The 24,828-nt window shown below is 38.4% G+C and overlaps 2 protein-coding genes and 1 non-coding gene across 4 annotated transcripts in view; 2 read left to right on the top strand and 1 right to left on the bottom strand.

Annotated features, from left to right (window-relative positions):
• The window catches only part of LOC107747947 (cholesterol 24-hydroxylase-like), a 29,399-nt gene extending 12,854 nt beyond the window's left edge, over nucleotides 1-16,545 (top strand). Inside the window, exons 8-15 of the mRNA XM_016562569.1 lie at nucleotides 500-656; nucleotides 1,238-1,309; nucleotides 1,382-1,454; nucleotides 14,952-15,036; nucleotides 15,113-15,223; nucleotides 15,475-15,563; nucleotides 15,991-16,057; nucleotides 16,243-16,545. Of these exons, the coding sequence (XP_016418055.1) occupies nucleotides 500-656; nucleotides 1,238-1,309; nucleotides 1,382-1,454; nucleotides 14,952-15,036; nucleotides 15,113-15,223; nucleotides 15,475-15,563; nucleotides 15,991-16,057; nucleotides 16,243-16,383 (795 nt within the window). The 3' untranslated portion in view covers nucleotides 16,384-16,545. The remainder of the gene's footprint in view (nucleotides 1-499; nucleotides 657-1,237; nucleotides 1,310-1,381; nucleotides 1,455-14,951; nucleotides 15,037-15,112; nucleotides 15,224-15,474; nucleotides 15,564-15,990; nucleotides 16,058-16,242) is intronic.
• Nucleotides 16,546-16,896: 351 nt separating this feature from the next.
• On the bottom strand, nucleotides 16,897-16,969 carry trnat-ugu (transfer RNA threonine (anticodon UGU)). Its single transcript has one exon. It is a non-coding gene; the product is annotated as a tRNA-Thr (tRNA).
• A 2,029-nt stretch (nucleotides 16,970-18,998) lies between these two features.
• The window catches only part of ccdc85cb (coiled-coil domain containing 85C, b), a 49,076-nt gene continuing 43,246 nt past the window's right edge, over nucleotides 18,999-24,828 (top strand). For both annotated transcript variants that reach the window (XM_016562571.1, XM_016562570.1), the window contains exon 1: nucleotides 18,999-20,253. In XM_016562571.1, the coding sequence (XP_016418057.1) occupies nucleotides 19,554-20,253 (700 nt within the window). In that variant the 5' untranslated portion in view covers nucleotides 18,999-19,553. The remainder of the gene's footprint in view (nucleotides 20,254-24,828) is intronic.

The raw sequence follows: 24,828 nt of genomic DNA, 5'->3' as shown, positions 1-24,828 counted from the left end.
CCTGTGTTTTGTTTTGATCTCTCCCCTGCGCTTTCTGCGTTCGTCACTGCTGAGTGGCGCATGCGTAACGCTGAACTCATACGTCATCCGCCCGGAACTGCTTCCGTGTAGGACTGTTGGCGCAAGCTACATTAAAGTGATTATTACGTTTTGAATATGGATATTTTTCTTACAAAACCGCATTGATTCGCAACAGTAGGCCTTTGTTCACCCCCCGGAGCCGTGTGAGACACTTTTTTATGGATGGGCACTTTTTATTTCACTTCTTTTGGACTGATGCATGCAACACCCGTTGAGTGGCATTAAACAGCTTGGAAGATCAAAGACAATTTTTAATATAACTCCGACTGGATTCGTCTGAAAGAATAAAGTCATATACACCTAGGATGACTTGAGGGTGAGTAATTTGTGGGCTAATTTTCATTTTTGGGTGAACTAACCCTTTAATGCTATATAATCAGTTTCTTTGTGTGTGTTTTTTTCATTTGTGGGTCCTCAGCTTTTTCCAAAGAATTGGAAGACTGTACAACAAACTAAAGATGCAACTGAACTCCTGCGTAAAACGGGAGAGAAATGGATACAAAAAAGGAAGACAGCAATAGAAAATGGAGAAGACGTCCCCAAAGACATTCTCACACAAATCCTCAAAACAGCAGGTATGTGGGTCTCAAATGGCTGAGGTGTTAAAGGGTATGAAGTGAATTTATTTTCCCTTTTCCCTTTGGTAAAATTTGGTGAATAGCAATTAAACTATTAAAGTTCAAATACAAGTTAGCAAAAGTGCAATTAGAAGGAACAAAAAGGTTAATTGTTTGCAGCGAGTGTGAAAAATTTGGTAATGAATTTTCTTTGGAGCAATTCAGGTGAAATTACAAGTTTGCGAAAGAATAGTGATAGGAACAGATTATAGGAGTCTTAAGACACATTTTAAGTTAAACTGTTTAATTCGATGGCTAAAGGCATCCATCCAACACGTTTGCTTTGATCAACAATTATAAAACATCACAAAGGTGATTACAAAATGGCTTAAAGGCTTATGTTTAATGATATGGAAATAAACCAAACAATATATTGACTTCTGAAGTCACTTTAAAAATGTCTGTTCTGTACATTACTCATCTTTTACAGCATTGCAATGTCTTTGAATTATCCTAATTTGTGGGATTTTTTCAACAAATATTAATATGTGCCTTTTAGAGTTACATTTACAGTTAACACTTTCCATTTTTTGCTACAGAGGAGGAAAACGTTAATAACACAAAAGATCATGAGCAGATGTTGGACAATTTTGTGACTTTCTTCATTGCTGGTGAGTTACAGCATTGCTTGATTTTTGTTCATAAACCCCTGCAGTTATAAACAATGCTTGATTATGTTGCAGGGCAAGAGACAACATCCAATCAGCTCTCATTTGCAATCATGGAATTAGGGAGACATCCTGAGATATATAAACGGTAAAAACACTTATTGGAAATGTTGACCTATTCCATCCGTCTTGCATTACAATGCTTTCTAGGGAATTTTCTTTCCTTCCCAGGGCTAAAGCAGAGGTGGATGAAATCCTTGGGACGAAAAGAGACATTTCATATGAAGATCTTGGAAAATTCACCTACTTGTCTCAGGTGGGTCTGCAGAGATGTTTTTTACATGCTACAAAAAACAAATGGTTTTGTATCAATTTCTTTAAATGGTCTTTGTGTTATTGACTCAATGCTGCAGGTGTTAAAGGAAACGCTGCGTCTGTACCCAACTGCTCCAGGAACCAGTCGTTGGCTACATGAGGACATGGTTATAAATGGGCTGAAAATCCCAGGGGGCTGTGCTGTTATTGTGAGTATTGCCAGATTCCCAGTACGGCTAGTCCGTTCATTATGTAGCCATCATGGCATGTGTAAAATCAGTCCAGTGGAGTGGCGAGACGTCACAGGCAGGGTGACGTAGGAAGCTTAATAGTGCATCCAGAAACAAAACAGCGCTAAACGGGTGAAGCAAGTTATTCACAGGGATGCAGGAAGTATGGCAGGGCGACCCAGAGTCTTGTTCCCTCTCAGGGAACCATGGTTACAGTCATAATCTGAGACATCACCCTTCAAGGGAACTCGTGCATGCTGATGAATGCCTGTCTAGATATGACAGAGGAACTTGAGAGCTTGGCGTAGGTCCCTGGTATAAATTATAGAATCTGATGAATGTGAGCAGGGAGGACCAGCCCACTGCGTCACAAACGTCCTGCAGGGACACCCCTGAAAGAAAAGCTTTAGAAGCCACCATACTTTGAGTTGAATGCGCTCTGACCCCCAAAGGCAAAAAAAGGTCAGAGGACTCAAAAGCAAGGGATATAGCCTTGACTATCCACCTCCTCAACGTCGGCGGACCAAAGCAGACAAACAACTGATCAGTCTTTCTCCATAGGGCAGCTCCGTGGACATAAGTGTCCAGCGCTCTGACTGAACCAAGATCCAGATCCCAAGCCGGGACCCTAATGTGGCTTACAGGCCTCAGCCTCAAGGCACCACAGAGGAAACGAGTCACTGGCAGGTTTCTTCCCAATGACTGACCACCCAAAGTGGCATGCTAAGCAGCTATGGCCATCACGTACAACTTTAAGGTGAAGGCAGATCACCCTGCAGAGAATCGCTACTGCAGAAACTCCAGCACTGAACCAACTGGAGTCATGCTATCGATTTCCGCACAAAGTGAACAGAAGCCCACTTAAAGGCATACTGTTTTCTTGTGGAGGGAGCTTTGGAGTGGAGTATTGAGAGACTGGAATATATGAGTTGTACCCCCTCAGAGGCCACACCCATAGCTTCTATAATTCTGGTCATGAAGGATTGAGACTGAAGGTACCTCCTTCCATCAAGGAGGGCCGCCAGGGCTGAGAACCACTCTCAGGCTGGCCAGAATGCTGAGGTGTATTCCATTTCTCCCCACAGGAGTCTGTCTTCAGAAGTCTGAGGCTCATAGTCTCAGGACTTCACTGACTTCACTGACGCCCAGTTAGAGAGAATGACAGTCCTTCTCCACCTTCTCTTTAGAAGACCTCAGCTGAGAGTGTCATCTCTTTGGTTTTGGGCAAGTTCAACCACAGATGCCTCTCTGTGGCCACCAGGGCTGCCATAGAATAACAGATGGCCCTGGCCGTCTCCTTAGTGGGACAAATCTGTGGGACAAAAGAGACTAATCTGTGGCCTGGCACAGTTCTTGTTTCGTGTCCAGATCTACCCCCTTGCTCTCATCAAGGTCTTTTAGCTGGTATGCCTGCGACAGAGCCATAGCATGCAGACACGCCCCAGCTTGACCTGCCACCATATACGCCTTACCCACCAGAGCCAAAGTTGTTCTACATGGCTTGGTGGGTAATGTTGGGGCCTTAAGGGACGATGCTGTATAACGCTTCCTGGTCTTTACATCACCCCGCCCGTGACGTCTCGCCACTCCATTGGACTGATTTCACACGTGCTTCAAGACACAGCACGAGTTCCCTTGAAGGGGAACTAATTTTACATGAATATATGAGTATTTTTAATTATTTTCATATCTTTCCATACAGTTCAATTCTTATGTTTCCCAAAGACTGGAAAGGTTTTTTAAAGATCCATTGAAGTTTGATCCAGAGAGATTTAATGTGAATGCCCCAAAGTAAGTCATTATCACAGTCTCACTTTACCCTCTGTTTTAGTATTTTAGAATGTTGCATTCATGCCGTAATTAGGGTAATTACAAGATTACAAATTTTAATATTTCTCTTTAAGTTCACGTCCTTGCTGGGGACCAGCAACTGAAGGTAAACTATTCCTTTAACAACATTTCACTGTTAAAGCCATTGCCATTTAAACATTTTGGCATGACGTTACAGCAGTAAGAATGTACAAATTATAATTACTGCTCAAGTTCAATGAGGACGTGAGCGATTTTTTACAAGTCAGATTCTTGTAATTACAGTATTTACGACATGAACACACCTTTATATTGTGACATTTTGGCATGAAATCTGCTGATTTCTAATTGTGTTCTTATCTGTAAGGCCTTATTACTGCTACTATCCATTTGCACTTGGTCCACGAACCTGTCTGGGGCAGGTCTTCTCACAGGTGATGAAGCACACAACACACACACACACACACACACACACATTTGTACCTCCCTTTCTCCTTCAGAATTTTTGGACTTACAGAACATGCAGGCTCATGTTTTGTATTCTTTTAGGTGCTTGATTGATACTTGTTTTCCAAGTGCCAAATTTGCTGTGATCTTGACAACTCTGCTGTCTTTCTACATTCAGATGGAGGCAAAAGTCGTGCTTGCCAAACTGCTTCAGAGATTTGAGTTCAGTCTGGTTCCTGGACAGTCTTTCGATATTAAAGACACGGGAACTCTGCGGCCCAAGAGCGGAGTGATCTGCTACATTAAACACTGCTCGTAGGACATGTTTAAGGCCCTTGTTTTGTGCCAACTCTTGTGTACTTATGCCTGCATTCATCATCTTGTATAATTCAAACATTAACCAATACAAGAGTCTCATCAATTCTCAAGAGTTTTATAGCTGCCATAAGTCTAAATAAGTCTAAACTTATATGCTGTGACTGATAACTACTATTATTATTTTGTAATAATTTGCAATCAACTTTATTGGCACTAGACCATTTTAATAGGAATTTTAAATGTCTCACATAGTGACATGTAAGCTTTTGTTTCATGACTTTCACCTGTGTATTTTGAAGGTTGCATCCTTCACATCCTTAGATCACCTACAATCCTTTGCACATATTCCAATTGACATTTAAAATGTCGGGAAACAGTTCAACACTGAGCTTATCTAAATTCATTATGAAATGATTAAAAATCATATGTCAGTACATAGTTACTGGATAATTTTGACTTTTTTCTCAATTTCGCCAAAGAAAATTTCCAAAAAAAGAAGTTGTCTCTCAGCAAGACAGAGAGTGTTGTTTCATCTTGAACTATATAGCTTTTTTGAAAGGTAAACCAGGTAAATAGGTAAATAGCTTTTTTCGGGTAAACCAATAATTCAGTGACCCATTCATAAAAAGATTTATTTCACCAACAGTTCAATCTGCTTATGATTTCTTTGCTCTGCCTAGCATCTTAATTGAACTCTCTTGCAGGAACATTCCAGCACATCTTACTTGAAAAACAACTCCTTAATTATTTAACTGATAGAATGAGGACAGTTGTGGTTTCAGTTACTTGATATGCCTTTCTTACATTTGAGATGGCGACTGAGAGTAAGCACAGAAAGAGACAGAAAGGAAGGGCAATAAGAGGCCTCTTATTCCTAATGAAAGTTTGTTACCAGAGTAAAAAAAAATAAATGTATAATAAACATTTTAATAAACAGTCAAAAACAGTTTAAAACACAAGACTTACTTTCTTGAGTTTGGTATTAAAGGGCTAGTTCACCCAAAAAAGGAAAATTAGCCCAAGTTTTACTCACCCTCAAGGCATCCTAGGTGTATATGACTTTCTTCTTTCAGACGAATCCAATCGGAGTTACACAAAAAAATTGCCTTGCTCTTCCAAGCTTTATAATGGCACTGAGCGGGTGTTTATTTTTCAACAGTCCAAAAGAAGTTAAATAAATCATATCCATCCATAATAATAAAAAAAAAGTTCCTCACACAGCTCCGGAATAATAAAGGCCTAATAAAGAATAAAGGCCTCCTGTAGCGAATCGATGCGTTTTTGTAAGAAAAATATCCATATTTAAAATGTTTTAAATGCTAGTCTCGCAATGATAAACAGTCTCCTCTTGGCTTATATCGAACTCCCCCGACATTTTCTTTACAAATCCTCGTTTTGTGCTTCTAATTCGTGACCGACATTTTGTTTCGCTGTCTCTCCTCTGCGCTTCAGCATTCGTCACTAATCACCGGCGCTTGCGCGACGTGTACGCCAGTTAGTGGAAGTGAGAGAAAAGTGTTTATAACTATGTAATTATATAATTTTTGGGTGAACTAACCCTTTTAATAATACACACCATGTACTTTATTAGGTACATCCTATTTGTACCAGGTTGGACCCCCTTATGCCTTCAGAACTTCCTTAATAGGCTGTGGTGTTTAAATAATGCTTAATTGGTAAGGGGTCCAAAGTGTGCCGATAAAATATTCAACATGTTCAATGATGCTCTTCGGTATACTTCGGTTGTAGATATATGAGGGTATCAAATTTTCATGTTGTGATGTTATGGAATTTTCTATATAAAGTGCACGAAGAAGGAGAATCTTCCAAAATAGACTGACTGGTGGAGCCAGAGCTGATAGAGGTGGGGCCCAGGCTGGAGACGAGCAGATGGAGAGCCAGGGTAATACTGTAGGCCTGGAGGGCCAAGGCAGAGCTGTGACTGTGGCCGGAAGATGTAGCCGGAGGGAAGGAGGAGCTAGATGGAGCCTGAGGGATGGAGGGATGATGTGAAGCCAGAGGAGTAGAATCACGTGATGGAGGCAGGTCGACGACTGTCAAAGGAGGAGCCGGAGGGACAGGGGAGCCCGGTGGAGCCAGTGGGATGACAGACCACAGTGGAGAGGAGGGAGCAAGAAGCCAAGGCAGAGCTGATGGGTCAGAGGACCAAGGTTGAGTCCGGGACTCAAAAGCTGGAGGCAGAGACAGGGGATTCAAACTTCAGCTAGAATGTTATATAGATGTAGGGATATTTTTTTGATCCCATAAAGGGAATTTTTCCCATAAGGGGAGAAAAATATGGCCCTCTCTACAGAATGAACAGTTTTCACCAAACCATGATTGCAGTTCATTGCCCTGAGGCTACAAAGGTAAAAATTGAATCTCATTTAATTTCATTTATGTTTATTATCAGAAGCCAAAAAAATGTGTTATTGTGTTAACTCCTAGATGGAGCTGGAGACTGGAAAGCCTAAGGTGAATCAAAGCATCCAAATGGCGCTGACTGAGGGTAAGCTGAGCGACTGACAGGAACCAGCGGAAACAGGGCTGAGGAACTGGCTGGTTTTAGGAGAGGAGGCAGGAGAGCGAGGCTGGGAGGGAACACAAACTGGGCGGAACCAGCAGAGACTCAGGAGACACAGGATATGTAGGAGATTCAGGATTGGACGGAACCAGCTGGGACAGGAGATACATATCCTCATCCATACATTTAAATGCTTCAGAGGCCAGCAGCAGCACACCCTCAGTGGTGGGACCGTGGGCAGGGTTCCCACGCGTTATATTCCCACGCGCCTGGCCAAATCTTGTGAGGCTCAGGCTCCGGGGCGGACTCAGTCGTGGGTTCTACCGCTGGTTCCTGTGTTGCGGCGGACACGGGCTCTCTGTCTGCAGTGGGCTCTGGCGTGATGGCAGGCTGGGTTCTGAGTCAGGAGTGGTGCTGGCGACGTCTTCCACAGGTCAGATGGTGAAAGCCAATCCACAATTCACCAGCACCACTCCACAAAATGTGGCAAAGCTCTCTCTATCCCTGCGTTCCATTCGGAAGGGCTCATCCCTATGCCCTAATCCCTTAAATGGGCTTACCCTCCGGAGTGAGAGCTTTGAAGGGTTGAAGGGTGTAGTGGACCAAACAACTGTTTCTTGAAGGGCCCTTCTGTGTCATCATACCGTGCCCACACAGAGGCACCGTCATCATGGAAAGAATCAGCGCAAAGGATCATGGGAGCCCGAAGTGTCCATCAGTTGTACCCTTCGAAATCCTTCATTCTGAAGGGCCCCTTTGAAGTGGCCAGTTTTGAGCACTTCGGTTTAGAACAACCCTTCAATATGGCGGCCATGATTCTTTTCAATCTGAAGTGCCCTTCGGAGGGCGATATATCCCATTTGGAACGCACCATGGAACTGCTTGCTGTCTTACACCGTGTCTACACCGGACGCGAGCGGCACGGCGCGGCGCGACAAAATACAATAGAACCTATTATGCTGTCTACACTGGATGCGGCACGGCACGACAAAATCCCGACAGTAAACTGCTGCTGCATTCTATTTATGAAGTACTGACACAAATTTCAAATGATTTTCAACGGTCGCTTTGTCGCTGCGACACGACAACTGTCGCGTCCGGTGTAGACACGGTGTTACACTATTCACTAAGGCTGGGGTGGTAAAAAACGCAGAGTGAGCGGTCAGGATGCGTAAGGCACACCATATCTAAAATGTCCCTTGTATGGTCCTCCAGCAAAAGGTCTTTCTGCTTCAGGCAGAGCACCTAAAATAAAAAGAAAAAAAGCAAAACAAAGAGAAATGCTGCAGTTTACTTACCTTTCGGCCTAATCAACTAATCAGAAACACCTGAAAATAAAGTGAAATCATGGAAACTAGATCAGAACCAAGGAAACCATCAGAACCTAGGAAGGCAAGAGCTCAACAAGGCAGGAGAACAAGGAACCTAAGAAAACACAAGACTTCCATAAGCATTACATGTGGTGATTGCTGAAGCTTTTATTACAATATACGGTATTATCACAATGAAATACATTGCAAAATGTGTTGTTATATAACAAGGCCCATATTCACAAAACATTTTATCTTACCACTAGGAGTTCTCCTAAATAGCAGTAAAAGTTTTGGTAACACTTTCTATGAAGCCCGTATTTATAATACATTGTAAGGGTATTCTTAAGGCATTATAATGAATGCATAATACATTCTGGATGATGTCAGCATGCTTACTAACTATGCACACAGTGATTGGCTGATAGGGGTCTCTGTCAGAGATGTATTCATAGAAATATTGTAGAGTGAAATATTTTGCCATATTCAAATAAAGGTTAAAAAATAAAAATGTAAATTCAAATAAAGATTTTAAAATGCAGGCTACGTGTCACTAATTAAACAAGTATATGTTCAGCTATTGTCAGCCTCTTTCATGTATGCTTCTCATAATTAGTGAATATGCATATAAACAGCCTTTAATTAACAGAGTAGAATAATCATGGCTGATAGTAAGACAAAGAAAACCAAACTGGACACAAGCACCGCTGTTACTTCTTGCCCAGCTGGTTAATGAAAACAAGGATATAGGGAAATTTGGAGTTGGGGTTACATTTACATTTAGTCGTTTAGCAGACGCTTTTATCCAAAGCGGCTTACAAATGAGGACAATGGAAGCAATCAAAATCAACAAAACAGCAATGATACGCAAGTGCTATAACAAGTCTCAGTTAGCTTAACGCAGTACATGTAGCAAGAGTTTTTTTTTTTATTATATAATAAATAAAAAGGAAACAGATCGAATAGAAAAAGAATAGAGCAAGCTAGTGTTAGAGGCCTTTTTTGCTTTTGCTAATTGTATAATAAAAGATACAAAAAGATTAGAGAAGCTAGTGTTATTTATTTATTTTTTAAGAAAACAAGCGGCTAGTAAATAAATGGAGTGCAAGTCTAAAAGGGGCAAGTTTTTTTAAAGAATAGAATTAGAATAGAGAGTGCTAGAGTTAGAGGGTCAAATAAAGATAATCTAAGTATAACCACCAAAACCAAAGTCGATACCTTTATAAAAGCTCATTATCTCATTCCATTCCTACATTATAGAATGTAGGAATGGAAGAAGACTGCCCTCTATCGTCCAAAAACAATGTCCAGACACCCGGAAATACATCGATAGATGTTTGATAGCAGACAGACGTACATTCTACACTTAGTTACTCTACAGCTCCATCATGATCTTAGAATGGGTCTCATATATTGTGTTTTACCTGCTTGCTGCGGTTTTCTCTGCATTTCTTGCATACTGTCTGTATGTTCATCATGTTCATCAGAAATATGATCATATACCTGGACCTCCAAGAGACAGGTAAAAAAAACTTTAAGAATTAGTTTTTGATACAACTACATACATTTATATTGCAATAAAACACAATTTCAGAAAAATTAACATGAAAACTGATATCCTGACAGTTTTCTGCTGGGACATGTACCAACTTTTGCTAGAGCAATGAAGTCGGACAACCTTATACATGACTTGTTTGTTCAATGGTAAGAGCAAAACACTTATGTATGAATCCATCAGATTCTTTGCACTTTTTATTATTATTATTATTATTTTTTTATTTTTTTACTTAACTAATGTCTTGTTGATTTGACTTTGCACCTACAGAACTTGTCACTATTACATAACAGTGGGTTATCATCAGTGTTGGGCTAGTTACTCAAATAATGTAATATATTACTCATTACTAGTTACTCATTTCAAAAGTAATATTGTTACTTTACTTATTACTTTCTGGCAAGAGCAATTAGTTACACTACTAGTTACATTACTTTTTCTTCACACCCCACAAAAGTTGTAACTGTGTAATCTTCCACATACAATTCTAGTGATTGATAGCGACATTCAAGTAGAAGTGTTGTATTAATCTCATTAATTGTCATGTGTAGCTTGAAGCTAATTGTCATTTCTCCATTACCCATATACGATTATATTTCATTAAATTTGTAAGAAACTTTAATTTTCCAAAAATATTTTTAATTATAGTAATATAATTTATCACATGCCGATCAGAGGGATGTGGGTGGGATGTAATGCCAGAGTAAAATAAAGCCACAACTTGCACAGTGTTCAGATCATCTTTTTGCCTGACAAAATCAATATAATGCAATATTTCGATCTGCTGAATGTAAGCTTTTCCATATTCCAAGCTTGCCTGCTGCACTGGGGACATCACATGCATGTGCGAGTCGTGAAAATTATGAAAATAAATCTAGGAATTATTTGATTGTTGGATTTTAAATCAGCGGGGTTGAGGCATCAAAAGCAACAAAGTAACTAAGCTGTTTCATGGATGGTAACTGTAATATTATTACTGAAATCTTATTAGTAATTAGTTACACTAATAGTTACTGCAAAAATTAATATTATTACAGTAACTAAGTTACTAGTTACTGCCCAATACTGGTTATCAAATCACGTGTAGTAATTTTGCATTAAATGGAAATATTAAAGAAAGGAAAACTTGAAATCGCATCATATGACCCCTTTAAGTAATTACTTTGTGACTGCTAAAACGTGCTGTATGTTCTATATGATATGTACTGTTTACTACTATATAGTCAGGATGTGTGTGATTTCGGATGCAGTCATACTGTTTACATAATAGGGCTATCCTTTAATTACAGATTAATTAACTACATGTCAAATTAATTACATGATATACTGATTAATTCATCAAAAAAAAAAAACAATTGCAAGGTAGGTCATGGTGTAGCCTGAGCTGAATTAAAAGAAACTCAATCTTCTCAGGTTCATGGGAACTGGGCTAATAACGGCTGCGGACCATGACGTCTGGTACAGGCAGCGTCGCATCATGGATCCAGCTTTTAGCAGCACGTGAGTTAAGAACATATAGTGAAATGAGATAGAGATGCACCTCAGCTGATGCTGTCTTATCCGTCAGATACTTACGAGGCTTGATGGGCACTTTTAATGAGATGTCTGAGCGTCTAATGGACCATCTGGAGGAAATAGCCGACACTAAAACACCTACCATCATGCATGACCTGGTCAACTGTGTCACACTCGACGTCATTTGCAAGGTTTCACTCTTCTTCCCGCTTATTCAAAAGGAAGGTCTAATGCAAGGAAGGTCAAATTAGCTGTTAATCAATACTTAGTATGCTTTCATCCGCAGGTGGCTTTCGGTGTTGATTTAAATTTTTTGAAGCAAACCGACAGCCCCTTCCAGAATGCAGTTGAGCTGTGTTTAAGGGGTATGGTGTTAGATCTCAGAGACCCATTCTTTGCGGTAAGAGAATTGATCCAAAGATACTCCAGAGTAGTAGGGTTAATGCTATATAATCTTTTTTCCCCCCCTCAGCTTTTCCCCAAGAATTGGAAGACCGTGCAACAAATTAAGGATGCAGTTGAACTCCTGCGTAAAACTGGAGAGAAATGGATACAAGACAGGAAGACAGCAATAGAAAATGGAGAAGATGTCCCCAAAGATATTCTCACACAAATCCTCAAAACGGCAGGTATGTGGCTCTCAAACACCTGAGACATTAAAGGTTAGGTTTGTACAGATAATAATTAAATTGGCTGCAAAATTGTGCACATTTAAAAAATTGTAATTAATCATTTAATTAAATGTCTTTTAAAAATAAAATAATCCATTTAATCATGCCATACTACTACATTTAAACTTAACGATTGTGAAAAATTTGGTAAATACTTAAAGCAGTTAAACAATTATAGTTCAAATACAAGTGAACCAAAGTGCAGTCGAAAGGAACGGATTACAGGAGTCTTAGAACACATTTTAAAATTTTGAACAGTTTGGAGCTGTGGACAAAATGTGACACGTTGTTTTTATGCAGCTCATATGGTACAAGATGCAACTTGACGGCTTAAGATGTCTGTCTAACACAGGTTTACATAGATCAGCAATTATGATACAGCACAAACTTGATTACAAAATGGCTTAAGTTCAATGACTTCTGAAGTCACTTTTAAAGGGGTCATGACGGATTTTATTTTTTTTTTTTACCATTTTATTATGTTCCTTGAGGTTTAATTATAAAGTTAATAAAGTTTTTGTTTTTTTTTTGCATAAAAAAAAAAACATATACACTCATGTGAAAAAGTTATGACCCTATTGAATTCCATGGTGTTCCGTAGGCCTATCAGGAGTCCAGGACATAATAAAAAAAATAATTAAAAAAAGTCCTTGGCTGGTCTTTAAATTTGGAAACTAAAGCCCCGTTTCCACCGCAGGAACTTTCACCAGGAACTAGGGACTTTGGGCTGGTACTCGATGTGTTTCCATCGCAGGAACCAGGATCTAAATAAAGATTGGGGTAAAAATTGACCCCTCAGAAAGTCCCTGCTCGTGAGGTAGTACTTTTCCAAAGGTTCCCGGGCGCTTTCGGGGGCGGGACTTGGGCGGTGAACACGCTGATTGGTTGAGTTCACGCAGCATTGTATTTCAACCACCATATATTCGCATAATTTTTAAAAATATATTACTGTTATTGTGTCATGAAATGTAGTTTTAAAAGTATTTCAGGCGAGAATGTAGTTGTTTAAAACTTAAATCTGCGGTTTATTTATAAAGACAGCGCCTATTTGAAAATGTGCTTCGCTGATTTCGGAGACGTGAGCTCCATGTGATCAGCGGGCGCTCAGTGCTCATGCATCCCGAGGAGAGCAGCCTCAACTCGGCTAGTCCTTCTGACATTTGAAGTCCGAACTACCGAGGATGCAAGTCCGAACTTTGCGTACTTGGTATTGAGAAACGCGCGCAGACCTACGTCACCAGACTATTTGCCTATTCTTCTCTGTACTTTTGGCTGGCGATGGAAACACAGACCTCAACAGGTCTGGGGGAAAAAAGTTCCTGGGACATATTGTTCTAGGTAATTTCGGTGGAAAAGCGGCTTAAAACTTCAGATGAACAACAACACATGACATATCACACTGTGTCATTATTTATTTAACAAAAATAAAGCCAAAATGGAAATGCCATGTGTGACAATGTTAGGACACCCTTACTGTTAACAGGAATTAAGAGGGTAAGTAGCAGTCAGGCACTGCTAATCAAATGCCTTTGATTAACTGATCAGCAAGTGTGAGCACCTCTATAAAAGCAAATATGGGACAAGTATGGCATGTTTGGAAGGCTTGCCAGAAGAAAGACTTTTCTATCTAAAAAAAAGCATGGCAACATGGTTTAGGTTTGCAAAGTTGCATCTGAACAAACCGTAAGACTTCTAGAACAATGCCCTTTGAACAGACTAGACCAAAGTGGAGAAGTTTGACCATAATGCACAGCATTCATGCTTGAATTCATGCTTTTCACCATGTTTGGTGAAAACCCAAAGACCATATCAGCAGAAACACCTCATAGCAAAAGTCACACATGCTGGTGGAGTGCTGATGATTTTAGGCTTGTTTTGTAGCCACAGGACTTGGGCACCTCACAGTCATTGAGTCAACCATGAACTCCTCTGTATACCAAAGTATTCTAGAGTCAAATGTGAGGCCACCCATCTGACAGCTAAAGCTTGGCCAAGATTGGGTGATGCAACAGGACAATGATCCCAAGCACACCAGCAAATCTACAACAGAACGACTGGAAAAAAAATTAAGGTGTTGCAATAGCCAGTCAAAGTCCAGACCTCATCCTGAATGAAATGCTGTGCTGAGAGCTGTGCATAACAAATGCCCACAAACCTCAATAAACTGGAGCAATGTTACAAAGAAGAGTGGGTCAAAATTCCTCCAGAACGATGTGAGAGACTGAAAAGGTCATACAAAAAATTAGTACTTCTAGCTATTGCTGCTAAAAGCGGATGCACAGGCAATTGAATCATAGGGTGTCCTAATTTTGTCACACATGGCTTTTCCATCTTGGCTTTATTTTTGTTAAATACATAATGACACAGTGTGATATGTCATGTTGTAAATCTAAGGATTTATTTTCCAAATTTTAAGACCTGACAAGGACCAGATAATTTTTTATTATGTCTTGACACGGAAAACCATGGAGTATGACTTTCTTCTTTCAGACGAATAATTAATAATATAATATAATATAATATAATCAATTTAATATAGCTTGCGCCAACAGTTGTAAACGGAAGCAGCTCCGGGAGCATTGAGTCTTTGAATTATCAGCATGTCATATAGTTCATTTGATTCCAAATTTCTATGTTTTGCTTCAGAGGAGGAAAAAGTTAATAGTGCAAAAGATCATGAGCAGATGTTGGACAATTTTGTGACTTTCTTCATTGCTGGTGAGTTACGGCTACATTTGATTTTTGTTCATAAACCCTTGCAGTTATAAACAGTGCTTGTTTTTGTTGCAGGGCAAGAGACAACAGCCAATCAGCTCTCATTTGCAATCATGGAATTAGGGAGACATCCTGAGATATATAAAAGGTAAAAAAAAAACACTTCTTGAAAATGTTGACCTTTTCCATCCGTCTTGCATTACAATGCTTTCTAGTGAATTTCCTTTCCTTCCCAGGGCTAAAGCAGAGGTGGATGAAATCCTTGGGACAAAAAGAGACATTTCATATGAAGATCTTGGAAAATTCACCTACTTGTCTCAGGTGGGTCTGCAGAGATGTTTTTTACATGCTACAAACCATTTTTTAAATGGTCTTTGTTTTTTACTCGATGCTTCAGGTGTTGAAGGAAACGCTGCGTCTGTACCCAACTGCTCCAGGAACCAATCGCTGGCTACATGAGGACATGGTTATAAATGGGCTGAAAATCCCAGGGGGCTGCTCTGTTGCTGTGAGTATCAGCTCATTCTGTAGCCATCATTGTACCGGCCCAGAGCAGCTATTTCTAGTAATACTAGAAAAAAGTACAGCGCTTGTCAATTAGAATGGAGAAAAAAATGCATTGTTTATTAGATTAGATTAGATTTAATAACATTTCAAATCAGCAATAAATTCTGTCAGCAATGGTGTCATAACTTTTACTTATTTCATTGTATATGATTAAATGAGTATTTTGAATAATTGTTGGCTCTTTCCGTACAGTTCAGTGCTTATGTCTCCCAAAGAATGGAGAAGTATTTTAAAGATCCGTTGAAGTTTGATCCAGAGAGATTTGATGTGAATGCCCCAAAGTAAGTCATTATCACAGTCTCATTTTACTCTCTGTTTTAGTATTTATGCCACATTCACGGCATAATGACTGTAAATCTGAGATGCCAACCTCTGACGTTTACAGCCTTTGTTTCCAAATTATTCATTTCTCTGGTAAAGAAATTAATCTGTGTAATTTGTATAATCATTAGACAAAGCTATAATACAACAACCCTGTGCACCTTTTTAACTGTGCTATAGCTACATTAAACTGTATTGTATGAGTGTTTTTTATGTGATATTTCAGGGGTCAGAGTCTACAAGTTGTAATTACAAGTTCAACTAGGACATGAGCTCTTTTTACAGTTGTAATCACGTAATTACGATATGTGCTACATGAACACACCTTTATGTTGCGACATTTTGGCATCAAATCCATTGATTTCTAATTGTGTTCTTATCTGTAAGGCCTTATTACTGCTACTATCCATTTGCACTTGGTCCACGAACCTGTCTGGGGCAGGTCTTCTCACAGGTGATGAAGCACACAACACACACACACACACACACATTTGTACCTCCCTTTCTCCTTCAGAATTTTTGGACTTACAGAACATGCAGGCTCATGTTTTGTATTCTTTTAGGTGCTTGATTGATACTTGTTTTCCAAGTGCCAAATTTGCTGTGATCTTGACAACTCTGCTGTCTTTCTACATTCAGATGGAGGCAAAAGTCGTGCTTGCCAAACTGCTTCAGAGATTTGAGTTCAGTCTGGTTCCTGGACAGTCTTTCGACATTAAAGACACGGGAACTCTGCGGCCCAAGAGCGGAGTGATCTGCTACATTAAACACTGCTCGTAGGACATGTTTAAGGCCCTTGTTTTGTGCCAACTGTGAATACATCACCTTCAAACATTAACCTGAGCACAGAAGTTTTAACATGCTAATCATTTATGGTACATCTGCACTTTTAATTTAATTCAGTTTTATCGTAGTCCTTCATTATGGTGATTTAAGGTTTTTGTTTAAATACATTATGTAGATTATATAAATATGATTATTATATAAACATAACAGGCTACATGCACAATGAGAATCAGCTTAATCAGTAAAAAGTGTCTGGTATATGTTTTAAAGTGTCAAAATCTTAAAACATTCTGTTTATCTGATTTTAAAATGGTCTTATAAATGGGCTTATATTACACATTATATGCTGCTTAACCAAAGAGATTAAACACAGTGCAATACAAAATAAAAGATGGTTTGATCTTATACAGTATTTCATATTAGAATTAGGTGAAACTATAAAAAAATGTTACTTAAGTAAAAAGATAATATATTACCAATATGTCTGAAGAAAAGCAACCCTCGTGCAGGCCCCAGCGAGGATCGAACTCGCGACCCCTGGTTTACAAGACCAGTGCTCTAACCACTGAGCTATGGAGCCGGCTGTGACAAATGAGGCGAAGAAAATGCTATTTAATCACAAAGTTATTATATTAGTTATAGTTATAAACCGACACATATCACATATGATTTATCTAGTAGTGTAAGCAAAACATTTTTAGCACTTTCTTTGACGTTGTGCGTTATGTGCCAAAAAGCATGAATATGACAATTTACAACTTTTTTAAAAATAAAATATAAGAATTAATTGAGATCGAGATTAATTATTATGGTATTCAAATAATGAATTTAAAAAGAGGAAATATTTTATGTACCAGCTAACCTAAAATTCGTTTTTATGGATTGTTAGTCGATGTTTTCGTCGCCTATAAGTAATACCCGGATGGAATCGTTTTGTCCACTAGAGGGCGAAGTTCACCAACAAAACGCTCCACAATCACGTTCTGCAAAAGGTAGTCTTTGCTTCTGAAGTAGTACGATGCAAAACAGAGGCCCTCGGGAGCTGAGATTGACGTCCCTGGTCTACATCGATATTCTAAACTTTTTTTTTTAATCATTAATTCAAGGCATTAATGTTTGCCTACAAAACTACCACTGGCTCTACACCCCTTTACCTAAATTCATTACTTAAAAACACATCTCTTCCATCTTTATTTGACCCTCTAACTCTAGCACTCTCTTTTCTAATTATATTCTTAAAAAAAAAAACTAGTCCCTTTTAGACTTGCACTCTATTCATTTACTGCTTGTTTTCTTTTTTTTCTTTTTTTACTTACACTAGCTTTTCTAATCTTTTTGTATTCTAGGCAATCTATTTGTTTTCTTTTTATTTATTATACAATTAACAAAAGCAAAAAAGGCCTCTAACACTAGCTTGCTCAATTATTTTTCTATTCTATCTGTTTTATTTTTATTTTTTATATAATTAAAATAAAACTTGTGCTTCGTTAAGCTAACTGAGACTAGCACTTGCATATCATTGTCCTCATTTGTAAGCCGCTTTGGATAAAATGTACTAAATGACTAAATGTAAATGTAATCGTGGTTTTAAATACATTTTAACAATTACTCAAAATGCCATGTTAAGATCTCTCTGAAATTTAAACTATGCAGTGGCTAATGCGGTCCTGAAGAACCACAGTCCTGCAGAGTTTCACTCCAACCCTAATCAAACACACCTGATCAAGCTGACCAAGGTGTAAGGGTTACTAGAAAGCTAGGTGAATTTTTATCAAGGTTGGAGCAAAACTCAGTGACTGTGGTTCTCTAGGACTGACGTTGGACACCGCTGGACTATTGGTTTGAAACCATACTATATTCTCGTTCATTGAAGTAAAGGCTACATTTGCCAACATTTAATAATAAATATTTAATACATTATTGTTGTATAATTTTTCACAAAGCACATTTTGTGAGAAAATAGAAGCATGAGATTGAGACCAGACATGTCTCTTAACATGTTAATACAAAATAATTCATTGATACAGTTATTTTTTCAGTGATGTAAATCTGCGGTTAATATTAAAGAAGTCAATTTAATTTAACAGTTTCATTTAATTTAAATTAATTTTTACTTTTTAGTTTTTTGTTTGTTTGTTTGTTTGTTTGTTTTTTTCCTAGGTTAAAATCATTTTTCACTTTTTAGCTAAAGGTCTAGGATTTTTCTTTCAATGTAAAATATCTCTGGTACCCATCTGCTCCTCTCTCACTTTACATTATAACCAAATATAGATCTTTAAAATGTGTGGTGTAATAACAGAGTACTGCACTGAAGACTTACCAGGGTTTACACTTTGCCTTCGCTTAAAAATACATCTAGGCTACATACCGCACAAATAAATAAATACATAAATAAATAAAATTTCAAAAGTAACATTAAAAAATGTGAAAAGTAATTATAATTAAATGAAATAGAAATGAATAATTTAATCATAATTAAAATTATTATAGTCTATTATAATCTACATTTTAAACATAGAATTCAAATCTGTCTGTTTGAGGGAATGTGGTGCTGTCTCTTTAAGAGGGCAGATCCTGCCTTTTGCCTCTCATCTCTGAACCTGCTCAGATCCGCTCGGATCATTTCACACACCAGTCTAAAGAAGGAACCGAAGCCGAGACCCTGAGCATTGACACGCGTGAGGAGCTCTACGGCAAACCCCTTCGGATCTGTCTCTGGAGCTTCCGATGAATTGTAACGTGAATGCAGGCATGTCTTTAATGAAGGCTCCGTTTATGGTTGTTATTTTTTGAAATACAGCTCTTGAAACCAGTAAGATCACGCGTGTCTGAAGAAATTATTTTCTTGAGAAAAACATTTACAACGATGCTCGTGGATTTGTATGTCACGCATATTTTAGGATATTTAAATACACGCATGATTGTGAAGTTATCGGTAAGCGAGGCGTTAATAAAGGTGAAGGTTTGAAAATAAATTTGTGTGGAATACTAGTCAGTTCATGCATAGTCTTCCATTGTAAAAGGATTCCCGTAATTATTTACATAATCTATTAATCTGGGTTTTAATGCGTTTTTACATTGCATGTTTTGGTGGGATTGGAACACGGCGCTATGTTCGATCTATGTTGAATATTTAACCCTGAGACTGTTCCTCTGTAAGCATCATGATGGCAAAACACTGTCCTAATGATGACCTGAGCAAGATCTCCGATGATGAACTGGTCAGATGGAGCAAAGAGGACTTGATCAAGAGACTGAGAAGGGCTGACAGTGAGAAGATGAACCTAATGCTAGAACATGGGAACATGATGAAGGAAGTCAACCGCAGGCTGCAGGTGCACCTCCATGAGATCCGTAATCTAAAGGAGATCAACCAGAAACTGCAAGACGATAACCAGGAGCTCAGGGAGCTCTGCTGCTTTCTCGATGATGATCGGCAGAAAGGTAAGAAGCTGTCTCGGGAATGGCAGAGGTTTGGGAAGTATACGGCCAGCTCCGTGTGGAAGGAGGTGAGCACCTATCAGCAGAAACTCAAGGAGCTGGAAGTCAACCAGGAAAACGTCCTCCGGGAGAATGCAGAACTAAAGGAGATCATTCTCATGTTGGATGAAGATAGGAATGGCGCAGGATCTAGGAGCTCTATAGACAGCCAGTCTAGTCTGAGCAACCTGAATGGAGGTTCGAGCATTGTCAGAGATGTTGGCGATGGGAGCAGTACCTCCAGCGGTGGAAGTGCTGGCAGCCCAGACCATCATCATAATCACATACACAAGACTGTAGAAACCAAGATTGGCACCATACGACGATCAATGGATGATCTCTCCGCTCCACATCATCACAGGAGCATTCCCAATGGACTCAATAGTGAGTATATGACCGTTTTTGCCGCCATTGTTGTTTTAAAAGAAAAATGGGAGTTTTGTGGCTTTTAAGGCCATTCATATATTAGTACGCTCTTAAAAATCTGACATACAGTTGAAGTCAGAAGTTTACATACACCTTGAAGAATCTGCAAAATTGTAATTATTTTACCAAAATAAGAGGGATCATACAAAATGCACGTTATTGTTTATTTAGTACTGACCTGAATAAGATATTTCAGATAAAAGAAGGAAAGGAAAAACGATGCCTTAGGAGTTGGGGGGTGAAAACTTTTGTACATGTGTACATGTTTCTTATTTTGCCTAAATATCATATTTTTTCATTTAGTACTGCCCTTCAGAAGCTACAGAAGATACTTACATGTTTCCCAGAAGACAAAATAAGTTACATTTACCATGATCCTCCAACTGAACCATAGCTAAGGTTTAACCAAAAAAAGTCGCTAGGTTTGTCAGTATGAATATTCTATGGAAAAAAGCTGCTAAAAGGGTATGAAAGTTCTTCTGAGTAACAAACTAAAAACAACAACAAACTAAAAAGTGCATGTGATATTAACAGACGAACTACGCTCATATTTATAATTCCAAACAATCAGTAAGCGACAGGTGCTAGGAAACGCTGTTTTGTACTCATTTATTGACGAGTCGGCTGCAGTTCGGCCAACTGAATGCGCTGCTTCTTTGCCGCTCACTGCACAGAACAGACGCCGAGAGAGGCGACACTTCTCCGGGAAAGTCAGACCTCGCGTTCGCGGGACAGCACTGGCGAAATCTTCCAACTGAACCATAGCTAAGGTTTATCCAAAAAAAAGTCGCTAGGTTTGTCAGTATGAATATTCTATGGAAAAAATCCGCTAAAAGGGTCTGAAAGTTGCTAGATCTAGTGCTAAAGTCGCGCTCGTGTGTGTGAGACGCGGGAGCTGATGGCAGGGGGCGGTGGATATTTGTGGCGGTCAATGTGGATATTGTGGATGAGTTCTTCTGTGTCATCACGTTCTATTAGTTCTACAGCTTCAGTTTCGGAACTTTCACGCTTAGTAACACATACAGCTGTTCCCTCACCACAGTGCACCAGTGAAAAGGGACCCCTTTTTTAAACAGTGTCGCGTTCCGAACGTTGTTTAAGCAACATACGTATTGCGGTATTTAAAAAATTCATATCATAACAAAAATAAACACCGGTATTTGGTATGAACCGGTATACCGCCCAGCACTAGTTCAAATACACACAATGCTGGAAAACCAAATAATTTGTGGAACCTGAAGGGTTTTTCTAAAGAACAGCGGGTAGTTTAACTTCAGAACAAACAAGGAACTCATGAACAACTATCAGAAAACAAAAAAACACAGCTGTGGATCATTCAGGTAACAACACAGTATTAAGAATCAAGGGGATGTAAACTTTTGAATGGGGTCATTTTTTATAAATTTAACTATTACGGTATTTTCTCTTGTGGACTATATGTAAACATCTTTTATGTGAAATGTCTTATTCAGGTCAGTACTAAATAAACAATAACATGCATTCTGTATAATTTTGGTCAAATAATTAACATTTTGCAGATTCTGCAAGGTGTTTGTAAACGTTTGACTTCAACTGTATCAGGTATACATATTTAAAGGGATAGTTCACCAAAAGAAAATAAAATATTTTGTTAATTTACTCACCCTCAAGATGTTGGTGACTTTTTTTTTTCTTCAGTAAAACAGTAAAAAAGATTTTTAGCTGAACCTATGGTCCTTAATGATTCATAAAATCATCATTCAATGGCTGCCATCACTTTGAGAGTCAAAAAAAGCCATATTGGGCAACATAAAATTACTGGTTCAAATAACTGATTGACCTGTTCGAAACGTGGGTGTTTTATATGTCTAAAGCCTATAAAATGAATAGTCGTAATCAACTCTCATTTTAGACATACTGTGAGAAACCATAAAAACTTTAATTTCACCGCTTCATTCAAGTGTTTGGTTCAACTTCATGCATACTCGTACCAGCAGTTCATGAGTTAATTGGATCACATACACTTGTATTTTGGTCTAAAAGTGAGTTTTGAACTAAGTTTTGATTGAGTAACTTGTAGATCTGTGCTGCTCGAGCCGTGAATCGTTTCAGACGGTTCAGTCCGATTTGTTGAACTGCTTCATCCAATTTCTTAAAAAGAACCAGTTCAAAAGAATTGATTCTTTTGTGAACCAAACCGGACTGTTTACTAGAGGCTATTGATTACAGGCAATAATGTTGTAAATAATGTTCATTTTCTTGCACAGACTGATCGTTTCGCTTCATAAGACCTCAATATATTATCAGGAGCTGCAAGTATTAATTTTATATTGCCTAATACGCTTTTGTGACTTTTAAAGTGACGGTTGCCGTCGACGGGGAGTTTTTTTATGGCATTTTATTAATCACCAAGGATCATGGTTTCAGCTAAAAAAAATTCTTACTGTTCTAATGAAAAGAAAAGTAATCTACATCTTGGATGATCTGAAGGTGAGTAAATTAACAGCAAATTTTTTGGGTGAAACCAAAAATACTGATTGCTGATCTTTCACTAATGGGCATGTGCAATTATTTTTCTTCAGTCAAATTCTATTTAGAATGAGTATGTCCCACATATTAAACAGCTGGAGTTCTCATGATCCGGTAAATGAAGTTACTCTTCTATTGGGATATTGGGATTCCCACACATTCTAGTCTCAAGTAGAGATCATTTGAGTTAAATGTCTGTGAGTTGAAACATTATTTACTGTTTTAATTGGAAATATGTAAACAGAGAAAACTGAACTTCTCATGCTACTAATCATTAAAGGGGTGGTTCAGTGGGTTTTTTCTAGGCTTGATTGTGTTTATCGGGTGCAGTCTAACGTGTTAATGCTTCGTTTTTTTGACTAACTAACATTAAAAAAGTGAAATCACAATGAACCACCCCTTTAATATGTTTGAGATTGGCGGTTTAAGCAGTTTTAAAATGCTCCTGTGAAACTATAGTTAATAACACTTGCAACAGCGAAATGGAAGAATTAATTTCAAACAGCTATTTAACTAATACTAAGATTATAAGGGTAATTATAATTTTCTGATGCTTTCGTTTTAAGTTCTGTACGTGATATGAAACTAGAAGAGCAAACTCGCAAAGTTGCTTGGGTGAACTATGTACAAATATAAATGATTATACTAATTGTATATACTTAACAGGCAACAGTAAATGTAAGAGTTTGGGTCTTACAATATTACTGAAGATGTAGCTAATTACCCCAGTGCTAATTACCTAAATCACCTCAGATCAATAAAACAACAGTAGTGTAATGTAAGTGTGGCCTTGAGTGAAGGTCCCGTGTTAATTGCTTTTACAAGTAAATCGTGTGTATGGATTTTGGATTTGCTGATGGTCTTCGTTTTCTCGTGCCGTGGAAGGGCTCACAAAAAGAAATCAATGCGATCACGCTATTCAAGCCCTAAAAACCCACATGAGCTGACTGTTTGATAACTGTAATGAAATGGCATGTTAAGCCTGGCTTTAGCTGCACTTCAGCAGCACTAGGATTTCAGATGAAAGGACAGTATTGTGCTGAACACAGGCTGTCCTGACTCCTGACTCTCAGTTCTGAAGTGGCAAGTGAAGATGCTTCATGATGGGTTGGCTAGCTTTTTTCTGCGCACTTGCTTTTAATATATATGGCAATTGGCAATGGTTTGTAAGTACAGTGTGACCTAACAGTGTTTAAAACTTCAGCGATTGTTTGACAGTGTATCATTTTTAGGTCTCACGACTGCTGTCTTAGACTTATGAAGACTGTTAAGACACATTTCACCCCATTTGTTTTTTATTTGTTTGTTTGTTTTATAAAATATAAATTTATATTTTGCCTTATTTTATTTGTATTTATTTATTTATTGATATTATTGGGACTATTTCGATTTTTTGCATTGTGAAAATTAAGCATATTCCTCAAAAGAAATTCACCACAATGACGACTATTAATAATAATAATAATAAAAATAATAAATGCTTTGTTTAAATTGAAAGGTATTTATACTTACTATTATTTATTCTGTTGACAGAGCGTAGCTATTAGGTTGTAAGCTCTCCACAATGTCTAGTTGTATAATATGAGTTTTAGTTTCAACGATCCAATTACAGCCTTCAAATTAGTGAGTAGAAGTTGTGAAATGCTGTGAATTTCATTTTATCCTATTAAGGTTGATTCTAAGGTCTTTTGCCTCACATAAAACATGAGCTTATTAAAGGTGGGGTAAATGATTTCTGGTAGCCAATGTTGATATTTCAAATCACCAAAACAAACACGCCCCTACCCCAAAAGGGTCTCGCCCCTATTTTGATAGCTCCGCCCCACACATACGTACGCAACCGAGGCAACGATTAGTTCTGTGAAACAACGCAAAATCAATGTTACACCATGTCTACACCGGACGCGATCGGCGTAACAAAATACTATAGAACTCATTATAATCAGTGATGCTGTCTACACCATAGATATACAGAATCCCTGACAGAAAACTGCTGCCGGGTTCTATTTATGACGTGCTGACACA

The sequence above is a fragment of the Sinocyclocheilus rhinocerous genome, unplaced genomic scaffold (assembly GCF_001515625.1).
Source record: "Sinocyclocheilus rhinocerous isolate Xijiao unplaced genomic scaffold, SAMN03320098_v1.1 scaffold769, whole genome shotgun sequence".
In the NCBI taxonomy this organism is placed as follows: domain Eukaryota; kingdom Metazoa; phylum Chordata; class Actinopteri; order Cypriniformes; family Cyprinidae; genus Sinocyclocheilus; species Sinocyclocheilus rhinocerous.
The sequence above is the reverse complement of the archived record's forward strand: the minus strand, read 5'-3'. Positions and strand labels throughout refer to the sequence as shown.